The sequence below is a fragment of the Salmo salar genome, chromosome ssa12 (genome assembly GCF_905237065.1).
Source record: "Salmo salar chromosome ssa12, Ssal_v3.1, whole genome shotgun sequence".
In the NCBI taxonomy this organism is placed as follows: Eukaryota; Metazoa; Chordata; class Actinopteri; order Salmoniformes; family Salmonidae; genus Salmo; species Salmo salar.
The window spans coordinates 28681291-28703517 of record NC_059453.1 but is presented as its reverse complement, the minus strand read 5'-3'; the positions used below and the strand labels follow the sequence as shown (position 1 = coordinate 28703517).

General features: G+C 43.9%; 1 protein-coding gene across 1 annotated transcript in view; it reads right to left on the bottom strand.

Moving 5' to 3' along the window:
- Positions 1-22227, bottom strand: part of LOC106564677 (netrin-1) — a 97115-nt gene that overhangs the window by 15218 nt on the left and 59670 nt on the right. Inside the window, exons 4-5 of the mRNA XM_014130892.2 lie at positions 13452-13601; positions 9635-9688 (exon numbers count right to left, since the gene is read on the bottom strand). Of these exons, the coding sequence (XP_013986367.1) occupies positions 9635-9688; positions 13452-13601 (204 nt within the window). The remainder of the gene's footprint in view (positions 1-9634; positions 9689-13451; positions 13602-22227) is intronic.

The window sequence follows — 22227 nt, the reverse complement described above, 5'->3', positions numbered from 1 at the left end:
GCCCAATAAAATGGGAGACGCATCGTTATTTGTTGTATGGCTACTTCGGGAAAATGAACCGATCATGGCTAGAAAATAGGAGGAATTTATTCTGCAGCGGTTATGAAAATAACCACAGGCCTACATGCAATACCTCATAATGTCAAAGGGGAATTGTGTTTTTAGAAATGTTTAGAAATGAATTAAAAATGAGAAGCTGAAATGTCTTGAGTCAATTAGTATTCAACCCCTTTGTTATGGCAAGCCTACATAAATTCAGGAGTGTCCAATAATAATGTTTAACATGATTTTTGAATGACTTCCTCATCTTTGTACCCCACACGTACAATTATCTATAAGGTCCCTCAGTTGAACAGTACATTTCATACACAGATTCAACCACAAAGACCAGTGCCTTGCAAAGTAGAGCATGTATCGGTAGATGAGTAAACAAATACAATAAACAGACATTGAATATCCCTTTGAGCATGGTGAAGTTATTAATTACACTTTGGATTGTATATCAATATACCCAGTCACTACAAAGATACAGACGTCCTTCCTAACTCATTTGCCAGAGAGGAAGGAAACCGCTCAAGGATTTCACCATGACTTCAAAACAGCTACAAAGTTTAATGGCTGTGATAGGAGAAAACTGAGGATGTAGTTACTCCACAATACTAATCTAATTGACAGAGAGAAAATAAGGAAGCCTGTAGAGAATACAAATATTCCATAACATGCATCATGTATGCAACAAGTCACAAAAGTAATGCTGCAAAAAATGTGGCAATGAAATCAACTTTTCGTCCTGAATACAAAGTGTTATGTTTGGGGCATTTTCAACACATCATTGAGTACCACTCTTCATATTTTCAAGCATGGTGGTTGCTGCATCATGTTATGGGTATGCTTGTTATCGGCAAGGACTAAGAAACGGAATAGAGCCAAGCACAGGCAAAATCCTAACGGAATACCTGGTTCAGTCTGCTTTCCAACAGACACTTGGAGACAAATTCACCTTTCAGAATGACAATAAAATAAAACAGTTGCTTAACAAGACGACATTGAATGTTCCTGAGTGGCCTAGTTACAGTTCTGACTTAAATTGGCTTGAAAATCTATGGCAAGACTTGAAAATGGCTGTCTAGCAATGATCAAACTTGACATTTTTTTAAAGAATAGTAGGCAAATATTGGACAATCCAGGTGTTCAAAGCTCTTACCCAGAAAGACTCGCAGCTGTAATCACTACCAAAGGTGATTCTAACATGTATTGACTCAGGGGTGTGAATACTTATGTCATTTAGTTATTTCTGTATTTAATTTTCAATACATTTGCAAAAAATTCTAAAAACATGTTTTCACTTTGCAATCCATTTTGAATTCAGGCTGTAACACAACAAATGTGGAATAAGTCAAGGGGTATGACTACTTTCTGGTACTGTATGTCAAATTATTTTAGATTCCAAAAATAAAATACATTGGTTTTCACTCTTCTCACTAATGGCAAATGGCAGCATCTTGTTATGTTTTCCAGTTTTTTTGTGGGGGTTTTGGGGGAAAATCATGTCATCATATCCCTGATTTTGCACACAATACTTGCATGTTTGCAATACAATACTTCAACCGCTAGAAAGGTTTGTTCTGATTTTATAAATGGCAACTTTTACAGGAAAATGGGAGCAGGAATGTTTAGCGGTATATTTTATATGTACACAACATTTATAAATGAGGCCCCTGAACTGTACTGTGCTGGCTCAGATATTTAGTTTATTCCACCACAGTTTTAGCAACTATGGTAGATGCATCAGGCCAGAGTAGTACTGCTTGCCTTAACTCAGTTTGGTTAGGTAATGTGAAAAGTGTACAGGTTTGTGATGAATTACTGAGACTTTAAGTGTATATCCACACAGCCCACTTCTCTGAGTTAACCTTAACAGAAAAGGTGCCAAGGCTTTCCTGATTGCCCCACGCTGTGCTGTCACACAGCCAGTCACCTTCAGTAAAGAGTGCATGACGCGAGGCCAAACATAGAAATTAAAATCATTTGTTTCCCTTTATTCACTCTCTGACACAAATTGGATCCAGAGTACTGTATCGGCACAGTTCCCTCTAAACTCTCCTCTGAAAAATTTTTAATAGTGCTATCTTTTCACGGAGTGAGAGATGAAGGGAAAGAGAGACAGAGGGAGTGAGAGGGAAGGATGAGTAGAGGAGGGGGTAATGTGTTAAGCAGGGTGATGGGCTGGTAGGAGGAAGGATAAGACCTTTCAGCCAGCCTGAATATGAACAAACTTCGTTGTTGTGACCAGGTCCTTGCTCCATGCCTGCCTTATACTTCCCTTTATATTCTGGGTGAATGAGGTTGCCTGGGTAACGCTAAAACGAGGAAAAATGCACCCAAAGTAGAGGAGGGTGGGAGAGTGGCTGGGGGGACACTAGAAGAGGTCGAAGTTGGTTGGCCGGGTGAGGGGTTTCAAGTAAACCTCAAATCGTCTCAGCTGATGGCGTTCGAGAAGGTAGTTGTGAGGGGGTAAATGGCACAGTAGATGAAATTGAGGAGTCTATACTAGGCAGAGCGGCGCCTGATTTCCATGTAAATGACAACCCGGGCCTGTGGAAAAGGCTGCTTTTGTTTTCCCATAAACCCCCTTGATGGCATCATGATACTTTCCTTTGATAGCTCCCGTTGGCCATTAGTGTACTCCTGAGACGAGCACCCCCAGATCCCCATACAGGACCAGGCAGTCCCCCACCGCGAGGACAAATGTACCCTTTGTGTGGGACACTCTAGTCAGGGGAAGTGGAATTAGTCCAGGGGCGCTGAGCTCCCTGTACCTCCCCTCCGCGCCACCTCTCTCCATCTCCTCTCTACGCTCTCTTACTGGGAGGTGTAGTTCCCTTTGTTTCTCAGTTGTTTGCGCGAGGAAGGAGAAACGCTGAGAGACGCTCCTTTGCCGCCTGGATGTGTCTGTGCTTCTTTAGCAGTGGGAGAGATTGATTGACACCCTCTTACAGTCTAAGTCCTAGGCACATTTTTCAGACTTTTATCTACATGGATAAAAGTAGCGCAAAGACATAGACAGGACCCAGTGACAGGGACCTGCTTAGCTGGAACAAAGAGGTGTAAATAGGGGCATGGGGGAGGCCTTTCTCCTCCCTACTTCTTTCTTCTCCGCGAACAAGACTGATTGAGAGACAAATTGTGGCAAATAAAGCATGTAATTAGATTATAGCCACAGTGCCTGGGCTGTTGGGCTGCTGGAACCGTTGCAGTAGGGCTGGACCCTGTCCAAAGAGAGTTTTCTTAATTATTTTCTTTCTTTCTTTCTTTTTTTTCTTTGTTTCTTCATTTCTTTCTTCTCTCTGGCCGTGTCCAGTGTTGTAGTCCTTGAGACCAGTCTCGAGACCAAATATTGAGTGTCTCAGTCTTGTCTCTGTGAAAAGAAGAACAAACTGTTCTTCTGAAATATGAACACAGAACATTTTGAACTCTTATCGTGGCGATATGACACAATTACAATCATGGTCTTGAATTGGACTTGCATTTGTCTGGTCTCGGTCTTGACTTGGTCTTGAATCGGTCTCGCCCCCCTCCAGCCTCGGACTCGATTTGCTCCGGTCTTGGTCTTGAGTCGGTCTCGCTTTAGGTGGTCTCGAACACAACACTGGCTGTGTCCAAATACCCATAATTGCATTCTAAACAGTAGGCATTTTTGGTATGTGAAAATAGAACGTTTTATAGTATGTTCAAAAAAATGGTATGCCATGTCATGGATGTCATACTCGTTTCGACTTTTCATCTAGTACAAATTTGCTGCATGCTATTGAGGAAGAGAATCATCTTTTCAGATCCAGGCGTGTTTGACAGCAGCTGATAGTGAGACGTGCTGTACCATTATGATAGAATGTCGGGAAACGGTGCAGTTGCACATCTGATGACGTATTCTCAGTATGGGTGAGTCTAGTATGGTGATATTTGTTGCTTATTGAATCGATTTTTACTAAACATTACATTCTAAATAGTATGCAGTATGGTTAGTACACAGTATGCTGTTTTTGTAAGTAGTAGGCAAGACAGATTTCGGACACGGCCTCTTTCTCTCTCTTTCATTCATTCTTTCATCCTCCTGAAGTAAGGGAAACGTTGTTTTCGATCCCAGTGAGCGACAGAGCTGGGAAACAACAGAGAGTGAAAGCGTCTATTTATGATTCATGACATAATGGTTTTGTGGGTTGTTTGTTTTGGGCGGCATGTTCTGTGGAACCAATCTTAAAACAAGAGTGTGGTCATCCCTATTACTGCAATTGAGTTTCAGTGGAGTCAGCGGGCAATGATGCTGGCTCCATCCCAACATGCAGACAACAGACGAGAGTGAGAGAGGCAGATGCCAATGTGTTCATGTTGTGAGAGCCAGGCTGAGATTGCCAAGCCATAAATCATATTGTGAGTTTGGTATCGATGATGATGACACGCCAATACAATGCTATTAGAATGCTATTTTCTCCCCGTTCTCTTTCTCTCCCTCTCTCTCGGGTCACCATTTCTCTCTCTCCTCTCTCTCCTCTCTCTCTCTCTCTCTCTCATATTAAACTCGGAGCAGGTAATAAAATCCCATGACACAACACTAAAGCCCAGTGAGGCAGCAGAGAGTATTAACAGGGTGTGTAGCGTGGATCCAGAGAGAGACTCATGTCCCAAATATCCAGGGAGGGTCTCACCGCAAATCCTGAACCATTCCAGCCACAAAAAAAACACGTCTTTCTTATCATCACCATCGTGGCCCATATCCTGGATCATATTCATAAGGGCACACCGTCCCAAAACGTTTTGTAACCGAAAACGAACGCTTCTTATTTGATGACTTTCGACAGTAACTCCCTGTTTTATAACGGTTCTGACTGTTTTCTTCCATTTCGTGCCTAATGAATACCACCCTGGTTGTGGTCACTGGTTGATATCATGGTGATCAGCTCAGCTGTTATAATCTCCTCCACATTCCGTTGCTCTACAGACATCTCTGTCAGGCGACGACCAAGGGGGAGTGACTACTCACACTATCCGTGACCTAACCGCACAATATGTGTTTTGTCTGGGCCTTGCCGTCCGAGATATTCGCCATGCATTCCACCCCTCCATGTACCCAGGGAGGTGGGGAACCCAGAACACATCGCTGGAGACAAATGAGTCCCTCAACCGACTCTGATGGGGTTGGGGTAGGGGGGAGGCACCTGCTGCACAGCTGTCCAGCCTCACCTATAATCAGCCCACCCCAAGCATGCCGGTTTCTTTTCCTTTAGTCCTACCTTACAAACCAAAGTAGTAATAATATCATGACTTAGTCTCTCCATCTAGATAAAACAATGTATATATCTGCATCTGTCTGTATCTCTCTCTCTCTCTCTCTCTCTCTCTCTCTCTCTCTCTCTCTCTCTCTCTCTCTCTCTCTCTCTCTCTCTCTCTCTCTCTCTCTCTCTCTCTCTCTCTCTCTCTCTCTCTCTCTACACTTAACAAAAATATAAAAGCAACATGTAAAGTGTTGGTTTCATGAGCTGAAATAAACACAAAAAGCTTTTCTCGAATTGTGAGCACAAATTTCTTTACATCCCTGTTAGTGAACATTTCTCCTTTGCCAAGATGATCCATCTGTGTGGCATATCAAGAAGCTGATTAAACAGCATGATTATTACACAGGTGCACCTTGTGCTGGGGACAATAAAAGGCCACTCTAAAATAAAAGGACACTCAGTTTTGTCACACAACACAATTCCACAGATGTCTCAAGTTTTGAGAGAGCGTGCAATTGGCATGCTGAGTGCAGGAATGTCCACCAGACCTGTTGCCAGATAATTTCATGTTCATTTCTCTACCATAAGCCGCCTCCAACTTCATTTTAGAGAATTTGGTAATACTTCCAACCGGCCTCACAACTGCAGACCACATGTAACATTTGGCTTCTTCACCTGTGGTGTCGTCTGAGATTTTATCGATGGCAATTTGAATGCACAGAGATGAGATCCTAAGGCCCATTGACGCGCCATTCATCCGCCGCCATCACCTCATGTTTCAGCATAATAATGCACAGCCACATGTCGCAAGGGTCTGTACATAATTCCTTGAAGCTGAAAATGTCCCAATTCTTCCATGGCCTGCATACTCACCAGACATGTCACCCATTGAGCATGTTTGGGATGCTCTGGATTGATGTGTTCGACAATGTGTTCCAGTTCTCGCCCATATCCAGCAACTTCACACAGCCATTGAAGAGGAGTGGGACAACATTCCACAGGCCACAATCAACAGCCTGGTCAACTCTATGAGGAGAAGATGTGTGGTGCTGCATGAGGCAAATGGTGGTCACACCAGACACTGACTGGTTTTCTGATCCACGCCCCTACCTTTTTTTGAAGGTGTCTGTGACCAACAAATGCATATCTGTATTCCCAGTCATGTGAAATCCATTGATTAGGGCCCAGTTAATTTATTTCAATTGACTGATTTTGTTATATTTACTGTAACTCAGTAACATCTTTGACATTTTTGCAAAGATGTATATGCTTCTCTAATGACATAGGCACTCATTTGGGGGACTGGTGAGGGGGTAGCCCTGATAAGAACAACCACATCTGTCACCAATCATGTATTGGATGAGATCCCATTTGTCCACGTACTAAGCCAGCCAGTGGTTGGCTCGGTCCAGACCCAGTAATGTATGCAACTATGCATCCTCTGGTTTGGAAGCCTGGGTGGTCCCGCCGGACCTCTGTCCGTCTACCCAGGAATCTGATGTGACGCATACAATCTGTCAGTCAAAGTGCCCCACCTTGCAATCTGCTTGATTTCAACATCTCCCATTTCTATAGAATGTTCATAGTATGTCGCCCCATTCAAGTTGTATGTACAGGAATTCCCCAAGGTGATTACGTTATACGGAGTTAAGTGGTCAGTATCATTATACGTTTCCTCTATAATGATGTTTACATTGGTCCGATGACACAGTTTAATCAATAGGATTATAACGGGAGCTTTTTAGCTCTTATTCCGCAAGAACACCTACGCGTTAATGCTCACTCAAATGCAGAGAATCAGGGATGACGGAACTAGCGAGAACTATGGCGAATTATCAAGCGATGTCGAAAATCGAGAGTTCTTGACCAGCCAGTGATTCACTTGCCTTTTGAAAACCTCTGTGTTCACTGTTCAGGATACAATAAATGGGAACCCACAGTTTGTTTAGTTCAGCCAGGGAAGGATGCGAAGGATATAATGTTGCTCCCAGACTAGCGAGGGGATGTGTGTCTATTTGTCAATAACAGCTGGTGTGCAATGTCTAATATTAAGGTAGTCTTGAGGTATTGCTCGCCTGAGGTAGAGTACCTCATGATAAGCTGTAGACAACACTATCTACCAAGAGTTTATCTATATTTTTCGTAGCCGTCTATTTACGACCGCAAACCGACCCTGGCATTAAGACCGCACTCAATGAGCTGTATAAGGCCGTAAGCAAACAAGAAAATGCTCATTCAGAAGCGGCGCTCCTAGTGGCCAGGGACTTTAATGCAGACAAACTTAAATCCGTTTTACCTCATTTCTACCTGCATGTCACAGATGCAACCAGAGGAAATAAACTTTAGACACACCGTTCTCCATTTGACAAATCTGACCATAATTCTATCCTCCTGATTCCTGCTTACAAGCAAAAACGAAAGCAGGAAGAACCAGTGACTTGCTCAATACAGAAGTAGTCAGATGCTATGCTACAGGAATGTTTTGCTAGCACAGACTGGAATATGTTCCAGGATTCATCCAATGGCATTGAGGAGTACACCACCTCAGTCACTGGCTTAATCAATATGTGCATCAATGACGTCGTCCCCACAGTGACCATACGTACATATCCCAACCAGAAGCCATGGATTACAGGCAACATGTGCACCAAGCTAAAGGCTAGAGCTGCAGCTTTGAAGGAGCGGGACACTAATCCGGACGCTTACTGGGGCCAAGCTTCCTGCCTTCCAGGACCTATATACTAGGCAGTGTCAGAGGAAGGCCCAAACAATTGTCAAAGACGCTAGCCACCCTAGTCATAGACTGTTCTCTCTGCTACCGCATGGCAAGCGGTACCAAAGCGCCAAGTCTAGGTCCAAAAGGCTCCTTAACAGCTTCTACCCCCAAGCCATAAGACTGCTGAACAATTAATAAAATGGCCACCCGGACTATTTGGTTTTCACACTGCTGCTACTCGCTGTAAATTATCTATGCATAGTCACTTTACCCGTACCTACATGTACAAGTTACCTCGACTAACCTGTAACCCCGCACATTGACTTGGTACCGGTACCCCCTGTATATAGCCTTTTTATTGTTATTTTATTGTGTTACTTTAGTTTATTTAGTCAGTATTTTCTTAACTGTCTTTTCTTAACTGCATTGTTGGTTAAGGGCTTGTAATTAAGCATTTCACGGTAAGGTCTACACCTGTTGCATTGATTTGGTGACATTGCGAAAAAAGCATGAAACAGGGAGAGAAGAAAAGAGGAGTGAGTGCCCTCACTTCCCTGTCAATCTGATCTGTGAGAACAGCAGTAGAGATGTCCAACGGTAGGACTGAGAACCGCTGCCAGGCGTTCTCGCACGCTACAATTCCTCTCTGTCTAGGAGAGGAATACCGTTATGACTACACTTTTCCACAAGCTAGGGGCAAAGGATACGTATGTGGCCTGTGTTGCCCCCTGACAGATTATTGTAGTGACTAACTAGTGACAAATCTTCATTGTCATCTTTGTTCATTTGTAATGCAGTTCTTAACATTCTTTCCTGAATAGTTTATATCTCATACCATGTCTCTAGCTTAATTCTCAAGTTTAACAGGTGTTTATATAAAAGTTCCATCAATTTCCATTTAATCTCTCCATGTTAATTAACAAGATTTAACTAAGGAAGTAGTCCATTAAATGATATATACACAGTACTGCTGTGTTTTGACAGTAGCTGGTGGGAGAGTGATGCACACTGTATAATTTGGAAGAAATCCCCTCTGAACAAGCTACTGTTTCATCTCTCCTGAATTCGAGAAAGAGCTCGCTTCCCTGAATAGCACCAGAGCCCCAAATTCCTCTCTTTTCCTTTCACTACCATATTCCCTCTCTTTTCCTCTTAGAGAGACAAAATCAACAGATCAACAATATCAAGGCCCAGAGCGTTGCCGTGCCAACACCCCACTGCGTTCCAGTTACACAGTTAATTGGATGAAGAGTGTAAGATTAAAGGAGCTACATCCCAAGGCAACGGCTAACTGATTTAATATTTATGAACTTCTAACGAGGGGAGTGAGGGGGAAGGCAACGGGGATCCAATTTAAACTGTACTCGCTCTAACATTTCACGTGAAGGAAATGTTTAGTTAGAAGGGGTGGGGATGGAAGAGAGGGAGAGCGGTTCTTTCTGTTTTCTGTTCAGCCTAAATACACACTGTAAACCAAATCTTAGCTAAAGGCATTATGGGTATCCACAGGTGGAGCCAGTGGCATTTAAATAGTTTGATATCAACAAATGAATCTCAAGAACATGTTCTAATAATCCCATTTTGCAGAGGAATTAGGATCACACAAGCAGTATAGTGAGAGATAAGCACTGAGACTGGAGCCACTCACCTGCTGGCTCCTCTGTACTGCTGGCTGTGGTTGTTGGAGGAACAACAGGAATCTCTGTTTCCAGGTAAAAACACCGCACAAACACAGACAAAAGTTAGCTTCATTGTGTTTTAATACATTTGACATAGAATTAAAGACAACCGTTATTTTGATGAAAGAGTTATGAGTGAGAGTGTTTATTTTCCAGCAGACAAGCTTTAGTATTAGTGTACAACCTGCAGTTTGTCAGTAGATGTAGACGTGCTGTGTGGGGTAACTGTACGAAGGGATGGTTACTGGTTAGGTTTCACATGTAGAGATTTACTCTCTCAGCTGTACAGCATCCATATTAGGAAGTTTGAGAACTGAGGACTTCCTAATATGAATGCCATACAGGTGGAGCTACCTGGCAGATCAGATCCAAGGGGAACAGCAAGATTCAATCTTAAGATCTAGGGGGGGTGAAATCTGTAATGTCTCTCCCCTCACACCTCTATTCGCCCCCACGACGAGGTATCTGCGGTTTTACATCCAAGACTTCATTCTCTCAGCTCTCCTTCACCCTCTCGTGTAGGCTATTCACAGAGGCAGGAAGTTGACATTGAATGAAGCCATGCATGAAAAGAGCTCCTCTTATCTCCAAAGGAGCAGGATGGTAACATTAGATATAAAACATAATGCATTTTGTTACACTGGCAGCAAAAGGGGGATAAAACCATCGAAACAGATGTGTAAGCAGCGAGGGGAAGCAAGGACAGAGAAGCACAGATACAGTTGAATGAGAACACATAGATAAAAGGAAAGGTTGGCAAGATAGATAAGATACACAGGAAAGGAAAAGAGTACAATAGCAGTGTATTGGCGGTCATGCATACAGTGCCTTGCAAAGGTATTCACCCCCTTGGCGTTTTTCCTATTTTGTTGCATTACAACCTGGAATTTAAATGCATTTTTATTTGGATTTCATGTAATACACATACACAAAATAGTCCAAATTGGTGAAGTGAAATGAAAAAAATGACTTTTTAAAAATAAAAGAAATAAAAAACGAAAAAGTGGTACGTCCATATGTATTCACCCTCTTTGCTATGAAGCCCCTAAATAAGATCTGATGCAACCAATTACCTTCAGAAGTCACATAATTAATTAAATAAAGTCCACATGTGTGCAATCTAAGGGTCACATGATCTGCCACAGGATCTCAGTATATATACACCTGTTGTGAAAGGCCCCAGAGTCTGCAACACCACTAAGCAAGGGGCACCACCAAGCAAGCGGCACCATGAAGACCAAGGAGCTCTCCAAACAGGTCAGGGACAAAGTTGTGGAGAAGTACAGATCAGGGTTGGGTTATAAAAAATATCAGAAACTTTGAACATCCCACAGAGCACCATTAAATCCATTATTTAAAAAATTTTAAGAATATGGCACCACAACAAACCAGGCAAACATATGGAAGAAGGTACTCTGGTCAGATGACACTAAAATTTAGCTTTTTGGCCATCAAGGAAAATACTATCCCATCACCCCGAGAACACCATCCCCACAGTGAAGCATGGTGGTGGCAGCATCATGCTGTGGGGATTTTTTTAATCGGCAGGGACTGGGAAACTGGTCAGAATTGAAGGAATGATGGATGGCACTAAATACAGGGAAATTCTTGATGGAAACCTGTTTCAGTCTTCCAGGGATTTGAGACTGGGACGGAAGTTCACCTTCCAGCAGGACAATGACCCTAAGCATACTGCTAAAGCAACACTCAAGTGGTTTAAGGGGAAACATTTAAATATCTTGGAATGGTCTAGTCAAAGCCCAGACCTCAATCCAATTGAGAATCTGTGGTATGACTTAAAGATTGCTGTACACCAGCAGGAACCCATCCAACTTGAAGGAGCTGGAGCAGTTTTGCCTTGAAGAATGGGCAAAAATCCCAGTGGCTAGATGTGCCAAGCTTATAGAGACATATCCCAAGAGACTTGCAGCTGTAATTGCTGCAAAAGGTGGCTGTAGAAAGTATTAACTTTGGGGGGTGAATAGTTATGCATGCTCAAGTTTTCAGTTTTTTTCTTATTTCTTGTTTGTTTCACAATAAAAAATATTTTGCATCTTCAAGGTGGTAGGCATGTTGTGTCAATCAAATGATACAAACCCCCCAAAAATCTATTTTAATTCCAGGTTGTAAGGCAACAAAATAGGAAAAATGCCAAAGGGGTGAATAATTTCACAAGCCACTGTAGATGAAGATTCTGTGTGGTAAAGGAAGAAAGAATCAAGTATGTTGCTCAACGCCTCTGATTTGATTAGGACTTATCCCAATCATGCAGTATAGTATACAGTACTGTATACTGTGTATAAACATTATGAATCTAAACCTGTACTAATCATAGCGGTGGAAAGTAACCTAGTGGTTAAGAGTGTTGGGCCAGTCACCAAAAGGTTGCTGCCGTACTGCCTTTGAGCAAGGCAGTTAACCCCCAACAACAACTGCTCCCCAGGCGCCGATGATGTGGACGTCGATTAAGGCAGCCCCCCGCGCCTCTCTGATTCAGAGGGGTTGGGTTAAATGCGGAAGACACATTTCAGTTGAAGGCATTCAGTTGTACAACTGATTAGGTATCCCCCTTTCCCTTAATTGTTTAATTTATACAGGACTAATTTGGTATTTTCTCATTAAGAATGCAAGCATTTGTCTTGTGACAAGAAAAAAAATTGCTGCCAGAGGCCATGTGGTTTTTACTCCCTACTGATTACTCTGTGTCACTGCTAATCGACCTGCCAAGCCCTGATAGCCGATCTGGATTCAGCCACGCATGCCAGATCACATAATAATAATGAGCCTGTTTCTCATAATCGACTCGTATGGTCTGATTTATGGCCCTCTACATTGGAAAGTATATGAAGTCAGAGATGTGACATTTTATCCCTTCCTGTTAAAACTGAAATTGGCAAGAGGTTTCAGTATCACTAAATGTTAATGGGAAGGGCTTTAAAAAAGATTATTTAGCAATTATTGAAGAAACTAAATATTTGTGTTGATCCCATCTGATCGCTGGGACCTCAGCATCTCCAAGTTTCACACCTCCGACTCAGTGGCGCGACTTTCCCAGTAAAATCAAAGATATCTGAATAATTAATTTCATAATAGCTTTTATTTAACCTCTGAATCATAATTTTATTGACCAAAATCAGCAATTAAAATGTATTGTTTTGGAGTCTGAAAACAAATGGCAAATAATTAAGATAAAGTGGCAGCCATTTAATTTTTGTTTTGAGATGCTGATTGCCCTTGGTCATTGGCCCTTTTCCCTTTTCAGCCAATGAGGGACACTGGTGGATCCTAGAGATGGTGTTCGTTAACTAGGCTCCAGACCTGTACTTGGCACTGTTGGATTTATGGGGACTGTCAACATTGGGAGGTTGAGGCATTACAGAGGATTCTGGGGGATGATTTGTTTATTTTAGCTTTCAGATTTACCAGTTGGTCAGAACACTGTGACTAAATGCTTGTCTGAGGAAACCAATGGAAGAGAGAAAGAGGAAGGGTAGGATTCTGTGCCATGTAGTGTGTGTTTGTCAAGCCAGGACGGAGGGTGGGAGGGTGGGACGGAGTGTGGGTGGGAGGGACGGAGGGAGGGTGGGAGGGTGTAGTTGGTTGGTTAGTTGAGTGAGTTTGTTCCTTTTTGTAAGTTGTCAATTTTCTTTGTGGAGGTGTGTATGAAAGTTTCAAGCATAGAGATGGAATGGGCAAAAGTCATATCTCGACCCAAGGTTTTAATATGGGTGGCTGGTGGCTGGTGAGGCAGGTTCAGGCAACTAGGAAAGGCTGGGTTCCACGTACTTATGCAGGGGGCAATGGGCGAGCGGCTCTGCTGGTAGCCTTTAGCGCAGCGGTTGCACGTGATACCAGTCACGCCGTCTTTACAGGGACATTGACCCGTGGTTTGGTTACAGGTTTTGCCAGCAGCACCCACGGGATGGCAATCACATGCTGTGAGGAACAGAAGAGAAGAGGTAAGAGAACACATGTGTGGCGTAGGTGGGGACACAAAAACACGTAACACCCATATACAGAGAGAGTACAGATACAGTACAAAACAACAACAACAGCAGTGGTGGTGGCAACAACAGGGTTGGAAACGTGAGCATCGAGGATAAAAGGGACAGTGAAGCTTGTGAGGCTTGCTGCAGGAAGAGTGACAAGACTTACTTGGGTCCACAACACGACAAGCTTGACTTGCAGTGCCATCGCTGCAAGAACACACGAACAGCATACACTCAGCATATTCAAACTGGCATACAGTACTAGTTGACATTGACTGCTGGGAATCGTTAGCTCTTTCCAAGCTGCTACCATGGTAGCATGATCATGACAGTAGGATTGTCCGGGATCAAAATGTTTTGTCCTCTTTCTATAATATGTGTGTGTGTGCGTGCGTGCGTGCGTGCGTGTGTGTGTGTGTGTGTGCGAAAGAAGGAGAATGGAGCAGGCGACTGTTTACTAGATGATTAAATAGGAGCGATAATCCTGATTGGCTGTTTTTTGTTAATCAGAGGTTTGAGTCTGGAACCAAAATGGCTGTCAGATTTCCTCTCTGCCTGGGGAGTCTATCTAAGACATATGCTTCAGGAATGCAACATTTTTTTGCCTGCACTAGGCTAACCCCAACCCCCTGTCTTTATTTTCAACTAAACCCACAGTTGGTCTATCTTGCCAACTAAACTCACCATATCGAGTTTGATAAAGTGTTGAATAACAGGTCAACTATTATAATAAAAAATGTTAAACTATTGGCAAAGTTTTTCCTTGTGTTTATGTTTGTTTGTACTGTCATATCCAGGCATGGCGTGGTTACCATAACGATATGTCATACATGACGCAAATCCTATATTCTAATCAATACCAGAACTTCTGTAATAATCTTTCCTCTAGTCAGCAAGCCCCTAAGCTCCATGAGACGTTGTTGCCAGGGTAGCAGAACTATGTGACTTGGGTCTGGTTGTGTGCATCCCATGGGCTGTGTTCCGTGTTGAATGTTTACAGTATGTCCTATAGAACAACCAATGATGTCGGGTTTCAGAAAATTACTGGTTTTCAGCAAATGATGTCGGGTTTCAGCAAATTACTGGTTTTCAGCCAATGATGTCGGGTTTCAGAAAATGACTTTGGGTTTCAGCCAGTGATGTTGGGTTTTAGCCTACGGGCGTATTGTCCTTCAGAATGACCCCTCCCTACATCTCTCTAGTGTCACTTGTCACTATGAGAATCATCAAAGGTCTCAGTTTGAGCTATGCAATTTGAGGTTTTGTGGGTATAAGCGGTTACACTGGTGTTACAGACCACAATGTGCATTCTCATTCCCCATGGTGGGAATGTTATTGAATGTTGCTTAGCCACTGCTTTTAACTGGAACTCTACTAAATGACTGGATCTAATGACCAGAGAATGTTGAGATTCGGTACAAGATTTTCTGAGAAGCTTTTGTATTTTGGTTGATTCATACAGGCTATGAGCCAGTCTCTCTCTCTCTATCTCTCTTCCCCTCCCCTCTCTCGCTCTCTCTCTTCCCCGCCCCGCTCTTGCTCTCTCGCTCTCTCTCTTCCCCTCCTCTCTCTCTCTTCCCCGCCTCTCTCTCTCTTCCCCGCCTCTCTCTCTATCTCTCTCTTCCCCGCCCCTCTCTCTCTTCCCCTCTCTCGCTCTCTCTCTTCCCCGCCTCTCTCTCTCTCTCTCTTCCCGCCCCTCTCTCTCTTCCCCTCCCCTCTCTCGCTCTCTCTCTTCCCCGCCCCTCTCTCTCTCTATCTCTCTATCTCTCTCTTCCCCTCCCCTCTCTCGCTCTCTCTCGCTCTCTCTCTTCCCCTCCTCTCTCTCTCTTCCCTTCCTCTCTCTCTATCTCTCTCTTCCCCTCCTCTCTCTCTTCCCTGCCTCTCTCTCTATCTCTCTCTTCCCCTCCTCTCTCTCTCTTCCCCTCCCCTCTCTCGCTCTCTCTCGCTGTCTCTCTTCCCCTCCCCTCTCTTGCTCTCTTCCCCTGCCCTCTCTTGCTCTCTCTCTCTCTTCCCCTCCCTCGCTCTCTCTCTCTCTTCCCCTCCCCTCCCTCGCTCTCTCTTCCCCTCCCCTCTCTCTCTTCCTCTCTCTCTCTCTCTCTCTCTATCTCTCTTCCCCTCCCGTCTCTCGCTCTGTCTCTCTTCCCCTCCTCTCTTCCCTCCTCTCTCTCTCTCTCTCTCTCTCTTCCCCTCCCCTCCCGTCTCTCGCTCTCTCTCTCTCTCTCTTCCCCTCCCCTCTCTCGCTCTCTCTCTTCCCCTCCCCCTCTCGCTCTCTCTCCCTCTCCCTCTCTATCGCTCTCTTCCCCTCCTCTCTCTCTACCCGCCCCCCTCTCTCTCTCTCTCTCTTCCCCTCCCCTCTCTCTCTTCCCCTCCCTCCCTCGCTCTCTCTCTCTTGCCCCCCCTCTCTCTCTCTCTCTTCCCCTCCCATCTCTCGCTCTCTCTCTCTTCCACTCCCCTCTCTCGCTCTCTTCCCCTCTCTCGCTCTCTCTCTCTTCCCCTCCCCTCTCTCGCTCTCTTCCCCTCCCCTCTCTCGCTCTCTTCCCCTCCCCTCTCTCGCTCTCTTCCCCTCCCCTCCCCTCTCTCGCTCTCTCTTTCTTCCCCTCCCCTCTCTCTCTTCCCCTCACCTCTCTCTCTCTCCCCCTCCTCCCTCTCTTTCTCTCTCCGCTTCCTCTCTCTCTCTCTCTCCGCTTCCTCCCTCTCTCACTCTCCGCTTCCTCCCTCTCTCTCTCTCCGCTTCCTCCCTCTCTCTCTCCGCTTCCTCCCTCTCTCTCAGCTTCCTCCTTCTCTCTCTCCACTTCCTCCCTCTCTCTCTCTTTCTCCGCATCCTTTGTCTTTCTCTCTCTCCGCTTTCTCCCCCCTCTCTCTCTCTCTTTATCTGTATTATGTGAGTCAGTAGCTGTTGCTGCTAAACTCCCAGAGAATCATCAAAGGTCTCAGTTTGAGCTATGCAATTTGAGGTTTTGTGGGTATAAGCGGTTACACTGGTGTTACAGACCACAATGTGCATTCTCATTCCCCATGGTGGGAATGTTACAGTTGAAGTCGGAAGTTTACATACACCTTAGCCAAATACATTTAAACTCAGTTTTTCACAATTCCTGACATTTAATCCTAGTAAAACATTGCCTGTCTTAGGTCAGTTAGGATCAACACTTTATTTTAAGAATGTGAAATGTCAGAATAATAGTAGAGAGAATGATTTATTTCAGCTTTTATTTCTTTCATCACATTCCCAGCGGGTCAGAAGTTTACATACACTCAATTAGTATTTGGTAGCATTGCCTTTAAATTGTTTAACTTGGGTCAAACGTTTCAGGTAGCCTTCCACAAGCTTCCCACAATAAGTTGGGTGAATTTTGACCCGTTCATCCTGACAGAGCTGGTGTAACTGAGTCGGGTTTGTAGGCCTCCTTGCTCGCAAACACTTTTTCAGTTCTGCCCACAAATTTCTATGGGATTGCGGTCAGGGCTTTGTGATGGCCACTCCAATACCTTAACTTTGTTGTCCTTAAGCCATTTTGCCACAACTTTGGAAGTATGCTTGGGGTCATTGTCCATTTGGAAGACCCATTTGCGACCAAGCTTTAACTTCCTGACTGATGTCTTGAGATGTTGCTTCAATATATGTACAGAATTTTCTCTCCTCATGATGCCATCTATTTTGTGAAGTGCACCAGTCCCTCCTGCAGCAAAGCACCCCCACAACATGATGCTGCCACCCCCGTGCTTCATGGTTGGGATGGTGTTCTTCAGCTTACAAGCCTCCTCCTTTTTCCTCCAAACATAACGATGGTCATTATGGCCAAACAGATCTATTTTTGTTTCATCAGACCAGAGGACGTTTCTCAGAAAAATACGATCTTTGTCCCCATGTGCAGTTGCAAACTGTAGTCTGGCTTTTTTATGGCGGTTTTGGAGCAGTGGCTTCTTCTTTGCTGAGTGGCCTTTCAGGTTATGTCGATATAGGACTCGTTTTACTGTGGATATAAATGCTTTTGTACCTGTTTCCTCCAGCATCTTCACAAGGTCCTTTGCTGTTGTTCTGGGATTGATTTGCACTTTTCGCACCAAAGTATGTTCATCTCTAGGAGACAGAATGCTTCTCCTTCCTGAGCGGTATGACGGCTACTTGGTCCCATGGTGTTTATACTTGCGTACTATTGTTTGTAAAGATGAATGTGGTACCTTCAGGCATTTGGAAATTGCTCCCAAGGTTGAACCAGACTTGTAGAGGTCTACTTTCTTTTCTGAGATCTTGGCTGATTTCTTTTGATTTCCCCATGATGTCAAGCAAAGAGGCACTGAGTTTGAAGGTAGGCCTTGAAATACATCCACAGGTACACCACCAATTGACTCAAATGATGTCAATTAGCCTATCAGAAGCTTCTAAAGCCATGACATCATTTTCTGGAATTTTCCAAGCTGTTTAAAGGCACAGTCAACTGAGTGTATGTAAACTTCTGACCCACTGGAATTGTGATACAGTGAATTATAAGTGAAATAATCTGTCTGTAAACAATTGTTGGAAAAATTACTTGTGTCATGCACAAAGTAGATGTCCTAACCGACTTGCCAAAACTATAATTTGTTAACAAGAAATGTGTGGAGTGGTTGAAAAACAAGTTTTAATGACTCCAACCTAAGTGTATGTAAAGTTTCGACTTCAACTGTATGTGAATGTTGCATAGCTACTGCTTTTAACTGGAAATCTACTAAATGACTGAATCTAATGACCAGAGAATGTTGAGATTCGGTACAAGATTTTCTGAGAAGCTTTTGTATTTTGTTTGATTCACACAAGCTATGAGCCAGTCTCGCTTCCCCTCCCTCGCTCGCTCTCTCTCCCTCTCTATCTCTCTCTTCCCCTCCTCTCTCTCTCTCTCTTCTCCTCCTCTCTCTCTCTCTCTGTTCCCCTCCTCTCTCTCTCTTCCCACTCTCTCTCTTCCCCTAATCTCTCTCTCTCGCTCTCTCTCTTCCCCTCCCCTCTCGCTCTCTCTCCCCTTCCTCCCTCTCTCTCTGCTTCCTCCCGATCTCTCCGCTTCCTCCCTCTCTCTCTCTCTGCCTCTTCCTCCCTATCTCTCTCTCCCCCTTCCTCCCTCTCTATCTCTCTTCCACTCCCCTCTCTCTCTTCCCCTCACCTCTCTCTCTCTCTTCCCCTCCTCCCTCTCCTTCTTTCTCCGCTTTCTCTCTCTCTCCGCTTCCTCCCTCCCTCCCTCTCTCTCTCTCTGCTTCCTCCCTCTCTCAGCTTCTCTCTCTCTCTCTCTCTCTCTCTCTCTCTCTCCGCATCCCCCCCCCTCTCTCTCTATTTGTCTGTATTATGTGAGTCAGTAGCTGTTGCTGCTAAACTCGCTTATCTTAATCAGACAACGGAGGGGGAATCTGTAGCCCTCTCCCCTCTGTTATCAGGTCGGTGGGCTTTAAAGCGAGTGTAATGATTACCACTTTATCAGGCCAATCTGTCACCAGGTTTCATTGCCTCATTTTGTCTGGGAGAGGAGGGGAGTGTTGGAGGCTAGAAAACAGAGAGAGAGAAAAAAAAGGGGGGGGCTTACACACAACCTATAAACAAGTGTAGAGGCCAATCGGGCACGTCTTCAGGCATGTAAATTTAAGAGCCTGTCAGTAGGGCGGAGGGGAGTGGGGTAGGGGGGCGTTAGGGAGGGCAAAGTGCGGCCCTCTTCAGAGCTTCTGAGAGCTAGCACCGTGTTTTTAAGAGCGTCTGCCCCACTAACCACAGCTTAAGCCTGCCAGTAAATCAAGTTGCTCCGCACATGGTCTGCAGGTGGGCCGCTCTTTTTCGCTTGTTCTCTCGTTTTCTCTCTCTGGGTGTCTCTTTCATTCCCTGACTCTCTCGTTCTCTCACTCTATCGCTCTCTCTCGCTCATGCTCTCTCGCTCTCTCTCTCTCAATTTCAATTCAATTCAAAGGGCTTTATTGGCATGGGAAACACATGTTTACATTTCCAAAGCAAGTGAAATAGATAATAAACAAAAGTGAAATAAAGAATATAAAATAAACAGTAAACATTACACTCACAAAAGTACCAAAGGAATAGAGAAAAATTGAGAAATAGAGAAAACGTCATATTATGGCTATATACAGTGTTGCAACGATGGGCAAATAGTAAAAGTACAAAAGGGAAAATAAATAAACATAAATATGGGTTGTATTTACAATGGTGTTTCTCTCTCCTCCCAGGGACCTCCTGCCCTTTCTTTCTGCCACAGCCTGCTGGGGACCCACCTGGGGAGAGTTTAATTAAGCTTCAAGTGGGTGTCCACTTAGCACTTAAGTAGCTACGCTATCCTGCTATCCTTCTTCACAGCTACTCCAGATGGCTGGGCAAGATATGGACATTAGCTAGTGAAAAAGGCTAACTCCTTCCATCCTCCAGTCCTCATTCACACACACTTGTAGAGGGCAGAGAAAGGGCTAATGAGCCCCTCATGATGAGCTAGTTACAGGGGCTAGCTAGGCTAGCGAAAGGCTAGCTCCTTCCAACCTCTTTGACACACACACTTGAAGTGGGGAGAGAAAGTGCTTATCTTGGTCCTCAAGATGAGCTAGTTAAAGGAGCAGTCTGGGAGAGAATAGGCCTTTTTAATATGAGCCTGGGGAACATAGGCTTTTTATAAGCCATTGTTAAAGTACTAAGCCGGTTGAGGAGCTCTGAAGGTTGAGGGACTTGGTCCTGTATATAAAAGTTTCGCTCCTCTATATGAAGACCTTGGAGAGGCTCAGATGGAGCTAGGATTAAGTTCCCTACTAGTGTAACACACACACACACACTTTGAGGAGGGAGATGCACATAAAAGAGTGAAAAATGTTCTTGGTTAACGGGGAAGGGTGATGGAAGGCATTTCAAAGGAGCTTGCTCTTCATAGGAGACGATCATTGCTCAATGTGAGAATTTTTTAACTCTGCCAATCGTTTACCATAAAGCTTGGCGTTTGAAGTTTGAACTGCAATGCTCCCCCTCAGTTTGGGTTTGTGCATTCGGTGCCTATAAGAATCATTTGTTGGCTGTTGGATAAGGCCAAACCCGAGCCATGTCTGTGTTCTATTATAATTAGGTTTCTACCGGTCCGCAAAAAAAATGTGTGGAGAGGAGAGATGAAATAATGTTACATGACTCAGGACTTTTTTCAATGTTCATCTGATACAGGGAATGTCTATCTAACTTTGGGTTTTCATAAGTTTTGGTATTTTATTGATTAAAATAATTGGAAACCTTAGGGATGTCACACTTTTGGCCAAGGAAAGAGCCTATGGGCATACAGACAATATTATTCCCATATAGTTGCCATTTTACATGCAACACAATACATGTAAGTCATTATAATTGACAACAGCAACAAAAAGATGACTTTATTTTTCATTTCCAGAGAAGTTATGAAAAACAATATTTTTTAAATCCCTAACATAATGTTATTTATGGTTAATAAAGTTCTACAGTGCAAGACATATGGAGAGGAGAACGTAATAACTTCTACATGTTATTCGAACTGAAACTGAGAGTTTCCTTTGACAAAGACACATTTTTGTTCTGTTTGTAAAAGTTGTTCCTCACGGTTCCACTCACTGAAGTGATTACACACCGGCTGATGTTACTGTGCGAATTACGATGAAAGTAATGGTACTAATATGGTACCCTGCTGCACTAAGCTTGGTATTTCTCTCAATAGAATAACTTTCAGACACTCCTTTCGTCGTCAGATTTTTAAAGCATCATAACCAAAGATCAAAGGCTGGTGTCAATGATTCAGTTTCTTTACCGTTATCACAGCATCTGAATATTACTTGGTCACAAACCTCCTAAAAGGGTTGCCATGGCAGCCAGCGTATCAAACTCTTTATCAACTCAACTAATATTTGCGGTGCTGAGTTTGTTAGAACCGGACCACCCAGAGAGCTTCTACCTTGTTGCCCACCTTGGCTATCCTACCATGTTAATTAACTATCTATACTTGCATGGGATTTAGGCCCAACCACCTGTGTGGTATCAACAATAGGTTCCCTATCCAATAAACTCTAAGCATAGTGGGCCTTGGGCCACGCCCGGACACTGTGCCAAAATGTGATATTACTTTAGCTCTACCAACAAAGGTGTTAGAGAAACGAACAAGATGCACCTTTCATAAGTAGTCACTTAGGGCCCAGGCCCTCAATCGAAATGCATTCTGTGTTTACGCTCTAGTCAATGAGGGGTGAAGCTATAAATCTAGGCTCTGGGCACTGTTCTTTCTGGGCCAAAATGGCCGTTGCTCTCAGTTTCCTTCGCAATGGTCTCACATGGGAGTCATTTGAAGTGATCGAGTTTCTCATATAAAAGCAAGACTCTGTACTCTTCTACCCTCTTGTATTGCTAAAGGGCTTATTCTGTCCAAGAGCTACCCAGCAAAGGTTCCCGTTGAACAATAAATAACTGAGGGCCTTAATTGCTGTCACTTTAGTGTAGCTGCATGGTGTGTATTTATGTCACTGGAGGAGCGAACAGAAATTAGTTACGCGGTTTTAGTTTGCATTGAATTATCTTGAGTTATGATATGCCGGACTTTAAATAATTTTACAAGCTA